Source organism: Nuphar pumila, chromosome 8, assembly GCF_984573655.1.
Source record: "Nuphar pumila chromosome 8, dmNupPumi1.hap1.1, whole genome shotgun sequence".
In the NCBI taxonomy this organism is placed as follows: Eukaryota; Viridiplantae; Streptophyta; class Magnoliopsida; order Nymphaeales; family Nymphaeaceae; genus Nuphar; species Nuphar pumila.
The window spans coordinates 28,769,092-28,782,280 of NC_143256.1; the positions used below are offsets into that span (position 1 = coordinate 28,769,092).

The 13,189-nt window shown below is 38.3% G+C and overlaps 1 protein-coding gene across 3 annotated transcripts in view; it reads right to left on the minus strand.

Moving 5' to 3' along the window:
• Nucleotides 1-418: 418 nt before the first annotated feature.
• URH2 (uridine-ribohydrolase 2) overlaps nucleotides 419-13,189 on the minus strand; it is a 68,085-nt gene continuing 55,314 nt past the window's right edge. For 2 of the 3 annotated variants that reach the window (XM_090016123.1, XM_090016122.1), the window contains 3 exons: nucleotides 1,281-1,388; nucleotides 1,076-1,211; nucleotides 419-750 (listed from right to left, as the gene is read on the minus strand). In XM_090016123.1, the coding sequence (XP_089872249.1) occupies nucleotides 642-750; nucleotides 1,076-1,211; nucleotides 1,281-1,388 (353 nt within the window). In that variant the 3' untranslated portion in view covers nucleotides 419-641. The remainder of the gene's footprint in view (nucleotides 751-1,075; nucleotides 1,212-1,280; nucleotides 1,389-13,189) is intronic. The other variant, XM_090016124.1, reaches the window with a different exon arrangement.

The following is a 13,189-nucleotide window of genomic DNA, read 5'->3' on the forward strand; positions in this document are numbered from 1 at the left end:
CAAAAAGGAAATTTTGACACAAAAACCCAATTGCAAGGGGAAGGGTGCAATCGGGTTTTCGTGACAAATATGCAGTCAACAGGAAGGAGGCTCCCGTTGATGATGGTCCCCACAGAAATGAGTTTATGGCATGTATGTTTAATCTTGGTGAGAAAATGAGTGGTTTCACACAAAAAACCACCCATTTTCATACGAGAATGAGTGAAACAAATGGGCCTTAAGGGAATGTTTGCAAGGTTTGAACCAGAATTACACGAGAAAGTTGTGCCATTGAAAAGTGAATCATACATATTATTCACGTTTTGCGGGCACACCTTTCACTTATTTGCTTAGCACGGAACTCGGAACACAAACACCCTGGTTCAACAACCAGCACAAAAGAATATAACAAACAAAAGTTGGCGCAACTCTGGAAATAGAAAAAGGAACAAGTGGCAGCTCAAAATGTCTTGAAACTTAAACACATGATTTATGACAATTTAATTATGACACCTTATTGCAAATTAATGTTGCAAATAAACAATTTTACGGCTCAGATCATGAAGTCATGCCATTCAAGGTGTCTGTCAATGGGCAATTGCATGTTGGCACTAACACCCAACATTCAATGATCCCAGCTGCCCACGGCTGTTGACCTGATATCAAGAGTTCATGAGCCGCTCCTTCACCAACTTCAGTACTGCTTGGGCATCGACAGTGACGGCCACCTTCACCTTAGGCCGGTTACACCAAGGTGATGTTTCACCATACCTAGATCAAATAGCAATTTTGTCAGTTTGCCAAACAAAACAAATGAAGGAATGGAAATCTGACCAACAAAGATGAAGTTGATACTTCGGAATAAATCATTTCATATGTTCTCTTCTTAGTTTTCTTTAAGTTTGTCCATTAATATTTTCTTGTACAGAACTGATCATACAAGTTTCATTTTTTTGCATGCCCGAAGCTTTAATAGCCAATTATGAACACCAACCTAACCAATACAAGCCATGAAAGTTTGGACAAATTGATCAAACTCAAGTGACATTCTTGAAAATTTTCACAAGCATTAAAGTGAAAGCAACAAAGAACTGACCTTTTCTTGGTGTTATCAAATACTGTAAGGCCCCTCGTGATGCCAGTAGTTTGCACTCTTACTACACCCTCCACATAGGTAAGCAATGCAGGATCAATGGCTGCAACTAGTGCAGTTGGATCATGAAGATATACACCTGCACAAATATGTTCCTTAGAAAATCAGAGGAAGATGGTGATTTCAATGAACAATTTTACTCCCCCACCTTGCGTTCTATATGCCTCATGATGATAGGCATAATAGAGATCCAAAATTTTGCTTAGAAATTGAGCACATCTTCCCTTACACATTGCAAGCTCCTCCCTGTCTGCTTCTGAATTGGAGCATAAAATCTTAAGTGAAGACCTAATACAGAAAACTCAAAGGGAATCACACTGCAATGACATTTCCAAAGAACTTACAGCCCAATAAAATATCAGTGTAACCACAAACTACTTTCCATATATATATATATATATATATATATATATATATATATATATATATATATATATATATATATATATATATATATATATAAAGTGGTAGGTGCGCAACTACCTGCGCAATTGGACGGCCAGTGCAAAAAACACTAAAAAACGCTAAAAGCTTTTTAGCAGCAGTTTTTTGACCGCCGCTAAAGGTCCCATCATGACAGCTGCTAAAGGCCCCAGTTTCTGCTGGGACCTTTAGTGACGGTCAAAAACTGCCTTTAAATGGGCAAAAACACGCAATTGCGCATTTTTCCCCCTTTTCGCATTTTTTTGTAGCCATCCATCACGCCCTGTGATGGACGGCCAGCGTAATTGCGCAGGTAGCTGTGCACCTACGGGTTGCCCAGCTCTCTCTCTCTCTCTCTCTCTCTCTCTCTCTATATATATATATATATATATATATATGTGTGTGTGTGTGTGTGTGTGTGTGTGTGTACAAAGAGAGAGAGAGAGCTATTATTACCCATTGACTCTCTCTCTCTCTCTCTCTCTCTCTCTCTCTCTCTCTCTCTATATATATATATATATATATATATATATATATATATATATATATGTGTGTGTGTGTGTGTGTGTGTGTGTGTGTGTGTACAGAGAGAGAGAGAGAGAGAGCTATTATTACCCATTGACCACAACCAATTGGTTAAAATTGAAAGAATCAGCCTAAAGTGGTAGATACAATAGACCAAATAGTGTATACCTAAAAACAACCATATCTATTGCAGCATATATACTGAACAGATAATTGCACAAACAAAACATGCAAATGCCCTTAAATAGAATGCTTAAAGCAACTAAACTAACACAGGATTGTACTGGATGAGTATCAAATAGAATAATTGAGATACAAATATCATTTCAGGAAAAGTGAAAGAATGATTGTGCACCATTAACATTGAAAAAGAAATTGTCATGATATTGTAACCATTAAAACATGTAAAATGTAAACAAGCTTGAGTTGATAAAGACGAGACCACATCTTTCTAATCTGTATTTCAAGCATCCTGAGGCATCCAATGTCAACATCAACAACTACACATGCATCCTTTCAGAGGTGAGGAGTACATCATGCATTACATTGCATAACCAGGCCAGATGTACAATATGGCTTGCAGCATTCTTTTGAGTAAGCCTCAAATATGAATATCTTGTAAGCATTATAGGAGCAGCTGTTTATGGCTCACTAGTAAATTATATGTATGCTCTTATAAAAACTTAAGAATAATCAATATCCATAAATGAACAAAAACACAAAAAAGAGACTGCACAGACACATATTTTTGCTTTTCTGCTATATCAGCATGACCATTCTGGTTTTAACCATGATGCGATCTTTGAGAAGATTGTCTGCCCCTGTAATATCGTGTATTTTTACACTTAGTTAAATTTGAGATTTTCGAAAATTTGGCCAAGTATAGAAGAAAAATTGGTACATTCTCAATGTTAGGCCGATGGAGTCTGGGCTTGGCCCAAGTCTCATTTTCAAGGCCTAAACGAGCCACTCAAAAATGTGAGAAAAAGTTTTATTTTCGACCTTTAAATTCAAGCAAAATTTGGGTTATTTTCGATCGAATTTCAGAAGCGAAATTCGAGTTTTATATTGTTGGATGTGTCTCGAAATTTTGAACGTAACGATATTTTATTTTCCTTGATTCGGGCTACGGTTGGCCCGAAAATCGTATTTTAAAAAAAAAGGAGCAGTTTGTCGGTTCGGATCCGGATTTGGATTTGATGGATTTGAACCAAATTAATATGGATCTGGACTCTATCCAAGACCCATATTAATCTGGTATTGATCCAGCTCAAGACCCATTTGGATTTTTGATATGGATTTAAATCTTAGATCCGGATCCATATCCAAATCCATGCCCAACATTTTTTTCTAACTTTAAATTCATTAGAGACCTTTAAATTGAAGTAAATTAATGTTAAAAAGCCTCCCAAGTTAATTTGGTAATTTTTGGAAGCTTCTGAAAATTTATTTATTATTTAATATTAATTAATTTAATTCCAAAAATTTAATTTGACAATTGTTTAGGACTCTTAGTAGAGCCCTTAAACACATCTAGAAGGATCTAAGAAGGTTTGAGAGACTTGGAGTCCATTTGAAATAAAATTTTGAAAAGTCAATTTTAAGAGTCCAAAATTTTCAAAAAACCCAAGAGAGAAAGGAGTCCATATAAGGGGAGAGTTTTCTCTCTCCAGCCCCTTCTAGATGGACTGGAGAGGGGGGGCATCACCCCCTTTAAAGCCTATATAACCCTCAAAAAAATAAGAAAAAGCGAAAGAGAAGGAAAAAGAGAGAAAGAGAGGAAAAGGAAGGAGGCTCTTTCTTCGATCGTCCGACGTTTTTCACCATCATTCTTGTTTTCTTTTCGATTTACGGTCAAGGTACGAGTTTCCTCTCTTGATTCAAGTGAAAAATTGAATATAAATTGGATTTTCATGCAATATTTTAGTGAAAATCCATGGGAAAAGAGTAAATCTAGATATTTACTCTAATATGGGTTCTTCTCTTAAAATGATCGAAAGGGGAACTGAGCATGATCGAATCGGTCATGGAGTTTAAGAAAAAAATAAAATAAAGGGTATGCCTTATATGTTTTCTTTCTGGTTTGGATTTCAATAGCATGAATAGATTATGTGCATAAGTTGATACGTCAGATTTTTTGTTTGTTTGTGCTCTTGCATTGATCTTTTGTTAAAAGAGCACGTAAAGTATTGATTTATGCATGCATCGATTTCATTGGAGGTTTGTGATTAGATTTTTCGGACTGAACGCAATAACTGATTTTATGGGGTAAGTCAGGTTCGTACATAAGAAAAAAAAAAAGAAAACGACTTTTCTTGTTGGGTTTCATCAGACTATTCTTGGATTAACCCAAGGATCGACTGGTGTGTTCAGGAAAAATGTTTGGGCAAGAAAAAAAAAATGGATTTCTTTTAAGGGTCGTTGTTGTGAATAAATTTTGTTTAAACTAAGCAAACCATGAGTCTGTATTTTTCCTGTTTCGACTGTATTCACGTTGGATTCTTGATCTAAGCCAAAGAATCCATTTAGAGGTCAGATCCACGTGGATTGTCTATCCCTAATCAAAGTTAATCCTGATGGTTATGAGCAGGATCCCCTGTTGTTTGGATCAGACTTTTGAGTTCATATATAAACTTGTACTGATATGCATGTTTAGTAAGGTGGGTTCATGCTGTGTTTATAGATTTTAAATCTATATCTTCATCCAAATTTGGTCTACCTGCTTGTCTCTATTGCTTTTGGTGGAAATTCAGGAATTTTGTATTACTGCGGATTTAAAGGCTATATGCAGGGATTTGAATGGTAACCAAAAAGAAAAAAAAAATGTAAGTTTTTTTTTTAGCTGGGCTGCCTGGAAACCCAGCTGAGGCCTCGGCCCACCAGGCCCAGCCTATTGGCGGGTCCGGCAGCCCCCCTGCTAGACCGGGTTTTTGTGGTCTAGTCGGCAGACCAGCCGAATCAGTTCAGCTGGTCAGGCCCAGCCAGTCCTGACCCTATTCAGCTAGGCCTCGACAGGCCTATCGAGCCCGCTGAACCCAGCCGAGTGGGCTCGGTTGGGCAGGCCCAATGCTTTTAAAATATATATATATATATATATATATATATATATATATATATATATATATATATATAAAAAAAATTTCAGATTGGATACTTGACCAAATTTTTCCAGTTTATTCATATTGTTGTTACCAATTCGAGCTTGAATAGAGATTCAGTCTGATCCACAAAAATTCAGATTTGTTAATCAAACTGGGCTTGGCTTTATGCATGTAACAGAACGAAATTTCGCATGCTTGCACATTAGTATATCATGCTTAATCAATATGTGCACGTGCATTCTTAAAATCAATGTGTTTTGCACATAGGTAATCGCATAAATGTTCACGTGCTTAAACAGGATATTCTATACTGAGTTAAAGTGTTAATATAAGGTTGTTTTCTTATGCATGAGCATACGTAAAATTGATATGTTGTTGCATGTAAATAATTGCACGAGTGTTCGCAGGTTTTAAGTGAAGTGATTCATAAATGAAAGCATGCATTTGTCATGAATATATGAATTGAATAAAAGCATGCATTTGATATGAAGGCGTGAACTCATGCGCATGCATATAAATATTATTGTTTCATGCACATCTCTAAAATTTGCATATATGAATGTGCATTAAGAAGCATTTAAAAAGGAATACATTGTGGCATGATATTTATGATTTTTGCATATGAATGCATCGATGATCAAAATGGATCATCATAGGCCTAGTGAGACTTGAGCATGTATTGCTCTTTGTTTTAATTGTTTTATGCATTACAAAATCAAATGTGATATTATGGTTCTAACTGCACTGCTCTATTTTGCCATGGGTTGTGGTCCCGTGAAGAGTTTCGCATGTGGATGTGCAAATTTGTGTTATTAATTCTGCATGTTAAATTGCAAATTAAAAGAGATGAATTAGTAACAAGATAAAAGAAATTAAAGAATAGTGTAATCTACGTTTCCTTGACTTTCCTTTTATAGTGTGAAAATCTTGGATATTGCAGTTTTGGGGAACCGTGAGGATACTAAAACTCTGTGTGCATTGTTGTTGCCCTTAAACCTGATATTGAGATTCTTCTCCTAAGAGGGTGGTGTGTAGACACAGTTGTTGTTTTGGTATATCAAGAAAGTGGTACTTGTAGATTTGAATGTCCCTGGTGTCCCGACATTAGATTCAGATGTCTAATGTTCTGAAGGTTGTTTCGGTCGAGGGCTAAGTTTAGAATACAGTAATAAAATACAACTTGTGTGTTAAGTTACTCTGGGAACCCTACTTGACCTCGAGAATTTTAACTGTTTGGAATATCTGCGGGCAACGGTAATTAAAAAGAGGAACTTAAATTGTGTGCATTTAATAGGGACATGCATATGCAAAGAAAACTTTGATAAAAGATAATAATTTATTCATGCATGTGCACTGAAATCATGCATATTCCTATTATGTATTAGATCATGATATTTACTTATTCTCTTAATTGTGATTTATTGGGGAGTGCATGATATTTATTCCCTAATATATGTTAAATGTTTTTATTGCTTAATTTGTGGTCTCTGTTGTCTATTAACTATTCTCTCATGCTTAATAATTGTGCCCTATTGCATAAATAGTTAATTGAGTTATGAATTTGTTACAATAGCATCCTTCTAAAATATTATATGAATCTTATTTATATTATTTTTACTTATTTGTTTCATTAGAGAGATTCGTACACAGAATTCTTTGGATTCTGACACCCCTACTTTTGTGTTTTTCGCAGCCTCAGATGCCCAGTGAGGCGACCTGCTTTGAGATGAGCTACGAGGGAAGTAAACGATTGTTTGGCAGATACCTTTAGACAGCGTGGCTCTTCTTGTTTCTTTAATTACATTTTATTTTCTTATGTCTAAGATGAGTATAAGATCCCTTGTGGTGGTGGTTGTGTTTAACTGTAATGGTTCCAGGTTTTTAGAAATGTTTCCACACTTGTTTTAAAAAAAAAATTGTCACTTTTTCATTGGTACGAGTTGAGGTCGTTACAGGTTTGGTATCAGAGCCCACCACAAAATCTTATATTCTATCATCTTTTTGTACCAAAGGTTTCTTTTGGTAATTGAGACCTGTCCAAGAATGTTAATAAGTCATGCCTCGTGCTCCAGAGTAGTCTCCTTCACTGGTAAGGCTATGAAAAAGTACGTGAATTCCTTATGTATTCATGGTTTAATTCTTAATTTTTGTAATATGAATTAAGAAATTGTGATGTGCTTGTGTAATTGTATTTATTATAAATGTACGGGATCAATCATAAGAGGGTAGGATTGATCAGGGTATAACCTTGCAAAATTTTCATGTTTTAGATGTATCGCCACAACCGTGCTTCGACTTCTTCTGGTACTCCCGCGGATTGGCAAGAGCAGAGGGATTTCATGATGAATTCCGTCCACTCTAACCAAGACGGTGACGACGCAGGCTGTGCAGGCAAGTACTTGTGTCTATCCGACCGAGGTCGCTCCGAACCCCGACACAGTTACTTACGAGAGGTTCCTGAAGTTGGATCCGCCCACTTTCGCAGGGAAGGCCGACTCAGAGGCAGCCGAGAGTTGGGTCGAAGAGACTGAGCAGACATTCGATGTCCTACCTGTCCCCGAGGACGGGAAGACCGCTTTTAGCACGTACTGTTTTAAGGGTGATGCCAAGAAGTTGTGGGATACCCTGCGAACGGTGAAGTACGATGGAGTGGACGTGATTCCTTGGGAGGTTTTCAGAGAAGAGTTTTTGTACGCGTACTTTCCCTCCTATGCACTGGAAAGGATGCAGCAGAGGTTCCTTGAGCTGACTCAGGGGGGTATGAGTTTGGTAGACTATACCACCAAATTCAGGAGGCTAGAGTGGTATTGCCCAAACTTTTTTGCAGATGACAAGGCGAGGGCGAGCAAATACGTTCGCAAGCTTAAGGACGGACTTAGAGTCTGCGTGATGATTAGTCGACCTACCACCCTCAGCGATGCGATAGAGTTTGTGACGGTCCTGCACAAGGAGTAGGAGCGGTTCAGGGATGAGTCGCAGCGAAGAGGTGGCAATGGAGGTGGTTCTGCAGGCGGAGCGAGGAAGAACCCACCTGCGAGCAGCAAGACGCATGGGGGTAAGAGGTAGCGAACTTAGCGGGGGGGCAGCAGGGAGCCCAGCAGGGGAAGGCCCCACTTGTGTGCCGACGGTGCAACAAGAACCATCCTTCGGGCTTTTGTCCGATGTTCAAAGGAGTCTGCTACCTGTGACAGCAGCCTGGGCACGTTGTGACTTACTGTCCGAACAGGCAGACGACTCAAGAAGGACAGCAACAGCAGGCACCGCAGCAGCAGCATAGGCCTCAGCAGCAGCAGGGTCAGCGTAAGACCAACGGATGAGTTTACGCTGCTACAATAGCCACGCAGGGTGATCAAACTGATCTGATCGAAGGTATCTTTTTAGTTGTCGATCATTATGCGCGTGTTATGTTTGATTATGGTGCTACTCACAGCTTTATATTCTCGTTGTTTGCGAGTTTACTTGATTTAGTTCTATCTAGCCTTAAGAAGGCTCTCGATGTGTTGTCACCTATGAGTGTATCCTCTTCTTACGGAAAGTATTTTCCTATAGTTTGTGTGGTGATTGAAGGGCATGAGTTGTCTGCCGACTTGGTTATACTAGATATGACTTTTTATGATGTCATTCTGGGTATGGACTGGTTGTCCAAGCATAATGCTACCCTTCAATGTCAGGGCAAGAAAGTCATTTTGGAGTGTCCCGATTTGTCTGCACTGTTATTTCATTCGACTAGATCAGCGAGCGAGGTGAAGATTGTCTTTGCATTGAAGATCTCCAAGTACCACAAGCAGGGTTGTATGGTGCTCTTGGTCAGTGTGTCCATGCAGAACAGTCAGTCGACACCCTTGGAGCAGTTAGACATTGTTCGTGAGTTCCCGGATGTCTTTTCTGAGGACTTGCCGGAATTGCCACCGCATAGAGAGATCTAGTTCTCGATCGAGTTAGTGCCTGGTACGACACCTGTTTCTCGAGCACCGTATTGCATGGCACCTACGGAGTTAGTGGAGCTAAAAAAGCAGTTGCAGGAGATTCTTGACAAAGGCTTTATTAGGCCGAGTGTATCTCCCTAGGGTAAACCGGTCCTCTTTGTCAAGAAGAAGGATGGTTCGATACATCTTTATATTGATTACCGCATGCTGAAGTAGGTAACGGTGAAGAACAAGTACACATTGCCTAGGATCGATGACTTGTTCGATCAGCTAAAGAAGGCAAAGGTGTTCCCGAAGATCGACTTTCGTTCTGGGTATTATCAGTTGCGGATCAGGGTAGAGGATATTCTGAAGACCGCATTCAGGTCCAGGTACGGGCATTATGAGTTTCTGGTGATGTCCTTTGGACTCACTAATGCCCCTGCAGCGTTTATGGACCTCATGAATCGGGTCTTTAGTTTGTGGTTGAATTCTTTTGTCATCATGTTCATTGATGACATTCTTATCTACTCGGAGAGCGTGGAGGAGCACCAAGAGAACATCAGTTTTATGCTAAGTTCTCAAAGTGTGAGTTATGACTTGATAGAGTGATGTTTTTTGGCCATGTGATCTCTGCAAAGGGCGTTGAAGTCGATCTAGCCAAGGTGGAGGTCGTTCTGTCATGAGAGCAGCCGAAGACAATGTCTGACATCAGGAGTTTCTTGGGATTGGCGGGTTATTATCGTCGATTCATCCAAGACTTCTTGCGTATAGCTGCCACTCGGCTATTGCAGAAGGCGATGAAGTTTGAGTGGTCACCTCGGTGTGAAGAAAGCTAAAGAGGAGGTTGACGACAACCTCGGTTTTGACGTTGAATTTTGTGGCGGGTGGATTCGTTGTGTACAGCGATGCTTCAGGGACTGGACTAGGCTCTGTTCTTATGCAGTACAAAAAGGTCATCACGTACGCTTCTTGGCAGCTAAAAGTGCACGAGAAGAATTATCCCATGCATAACTTAGAGCTAGCGGAAGTGGTCTTCGCGTTGATGCTCGTACACACGTCTAAGATGAAAGCGCAGTAGGATCGAGGCAACGAGCACTAGAGGGGGGGTGAATAGTGCTTTTAAATATCGCCTTTGGAATTATGACGGATTTTGAAATTCGTAAAGCAATCACACAAAGAACACAAGAATTTATCATGGTTCGGTCTTTCAGACCTACATTCAGTCCCCAAGCAAAACCCGCTTGAGATTTCCACTATCAACCTTGTATAACTACAAGATCATACAAACCAAATCCGATCCCACTTTCAGTAACAAACCTACTGAAAGCAAACAACTCCTTTAAACCAAGGAGTCATTTCCTTTTACAGAAAAATGAAATAATCAACTTACAATCAACCTACGAGCCCTTCTTATGAATGCAAGTGGAATGCAATTGGCTTTTGAGGTTGTTGAAATACTCAACTCACGAATTCACTGTCTCTTAAAAGAATTTGAGTGAAAAACTAGAGTGAAAATATCAAGTGAGTGAGAAAACGAATACTTGAATGAATAGGAGTGAAAAGCAAAAAATTCAATCTTTGTAATTCAAGTAATTTAATATGATTCGATATTTTTTAGTGTGGAATGCACTCATATTTATAGTTGAAGATTTCATACGTTGAGGGTATGAAAGGGTATCAAAATAATCCATTTTGAACGATCAAAACGTTTGAAAAATGAAAAAACACGCCTTTTAAAAGTTACAGAAAAACGACAAATTTAGTCGACTGGAATAGTAGTTAGTCGACTGAAATCAAATATTAGCAGACAGACAGTTATCGTCGGTCGACTAATGTGCTTATCATAGCCGTTTGAAAATCTGAAGTTTTGAAACTTAGTCGACTAAAGAAAAAGTTAGTCGACTGATAATATCATCAGTAGACTGAAAAATCTTTCAGTCGACTGCCGCTAAATTTTTCTGAAAACATACGTTCTGTTCGGTCGACTGATAAAACCTTCAGTCGACTGCTGCTAAGTTTTCCAGAAAACAGACATTCTGTCCGGTCGACTGATAAAACCTTTGGTCGACTAATTTTACAAAAATTACATTTTTGCTTAGAAAATTTGGTGCGAAAAGGTTGGTCGACTAGTGAGTCTATTGGTCGATTAATAAACATGAAAAATTAAGTAAAGAGTTTTCTAAAATGATTTTCATGAAGGGTTCTTTTAGAAAAGTTTTTCTAAAGACTTTTTAGGTGAAATGCAATCAAAATATGTACTCTAAGTAAGGCTCTTACAAGAATCTAAGACATTTAATGAATTTTACATTTGCACACTAGTCTTCAAAGATTCTTCATTGAATTCTTCAATTCTTGTCATCTTTCTTCATTGCCTTAGCTGAAATGCAGTTGATTCACTTGCTCATCATCAAAACATTGTACTTGAAGTACCGTGTACGGCTTCATTGTCGTAACAATCTCCTCCTTTTTTATGATGATAAACTAGTCAAAGATGGAGCATTTAGATGCATAGATGGAGATTTTACTCCCCCTATCAATATGCTGCAAAACATAAGAAGTTAGCACAATCAAAGCACATATATCACATATTGATTGTTTTGCATTTCCATCATTACTTCATGCATTTCTAAAACTTTTTCATGAATGCAATTTTCAATGCTTTCACATGATGCAATTTCCATGTCATGATGGAATATGCAATTTCCATGTGTCTTGTTCTTTTTCTCCAATTTCAATTTCCATGTATCTTGTTCTTTTTCCCCCCCTTTGTCATAATAAAAAAGAGTAAGTGCAGACATAGCATAAGCAAAATGCAAATTCAAGTTCAAAATATTACAACCCAAAACGTATCAAAGTTCAGTAATAACAGTAAACAAAGTTCAAGAGAAGTGTTGCTTGATCATCTCCTTAAGTTCAGCAATATCATTCTGAATTGACGAAAGTTGTTGAGTTACATCTTCACGAAAAGTATGTTGATGTAGCTCCAAAGCTTCAATTCGTTGCAAAATTTCATCATTGTCTTGACTAGTAGAGACTTTCTTTTGTTTTACTTGAGATAAAGGTGTCACAGGAGATGGTGATGGTTCAGAGGGTTCAGTTTGATCAAAATTTAAAGGAGGTAGATATTTGATTTTCATTCGTTTAAAAATAGTTTGATCAAAGAACTCCTTTTGTTCAATATATTTTTCATTGGTTAGGGGTACTTTGAAATATCTGAAAATACGGGTAAGAAGACATCCATATGGAAGAAAGGGTTTTTGTTTCCACAACGTAGTAAAATACATGTTGGCCCAATTTACAAAAATATTTCCAAATAAGACGTAAAGAGTCATAGAGAGATCTGTGGAATAGTAATCAAAAGATCCAGTTTTAGGTAGAACATTGTGGGCAAGAATTCGTCCATCAATGCGAGCGCGAGTTTGAAGATTGGTATTCTTGAAAGGAGGACAATGAGGTGCACCCGGAAGAAGAATTTGTTCAAAAATTCTTTCATCATTAAGTTCAATAGTATTGAAAAGAGTTTCTGAAGGTAGAATATCTAGGATTTGTCCAAGAAGTTTAGAATCAAACTCAATTTCAACATTACGAACAAGAGAGGAAAAAATCCAGTTTCATGATCAATTTGTAAATTAGTGTAAAACAAATGGATCAATAAAGGATAATGAAGGAGGTCTGCACCAGCGTCAAAAAGGTGTGAAATGCCTGTGAATAATTCTCTGATTTTGTAGCGAGAAAATAGGTGAAACAGAACATTTCGGCCTGGTAAAATAGGAAGCGCAGAAATCGATCCAAAAGTATCATATAAAAGAGGATTTCTGAGTAGTCTAAGAGAAAATCCATGACGTGCTTGTAATGTAGATGGAGGGGAACCTTGTGTGGATGTTGTTTTTTGACGAGGCATGGTTGTTAAGAACGAAACAGATTCACCTGTCAAAGAGAATCGCTATTGATGTCGGCTTTCCAATGACGTCCGGTGGGAAGAAAATGTCGTCTGGCGTCAGAGGATAACCAATGTTGCAGAATCACTTTGTGCGATGCTGACAGTGTGCCTTCTTCGATCAAGGTCTCTGTTAGTGGCCAAAACAAGCAGTGAAGGCAAT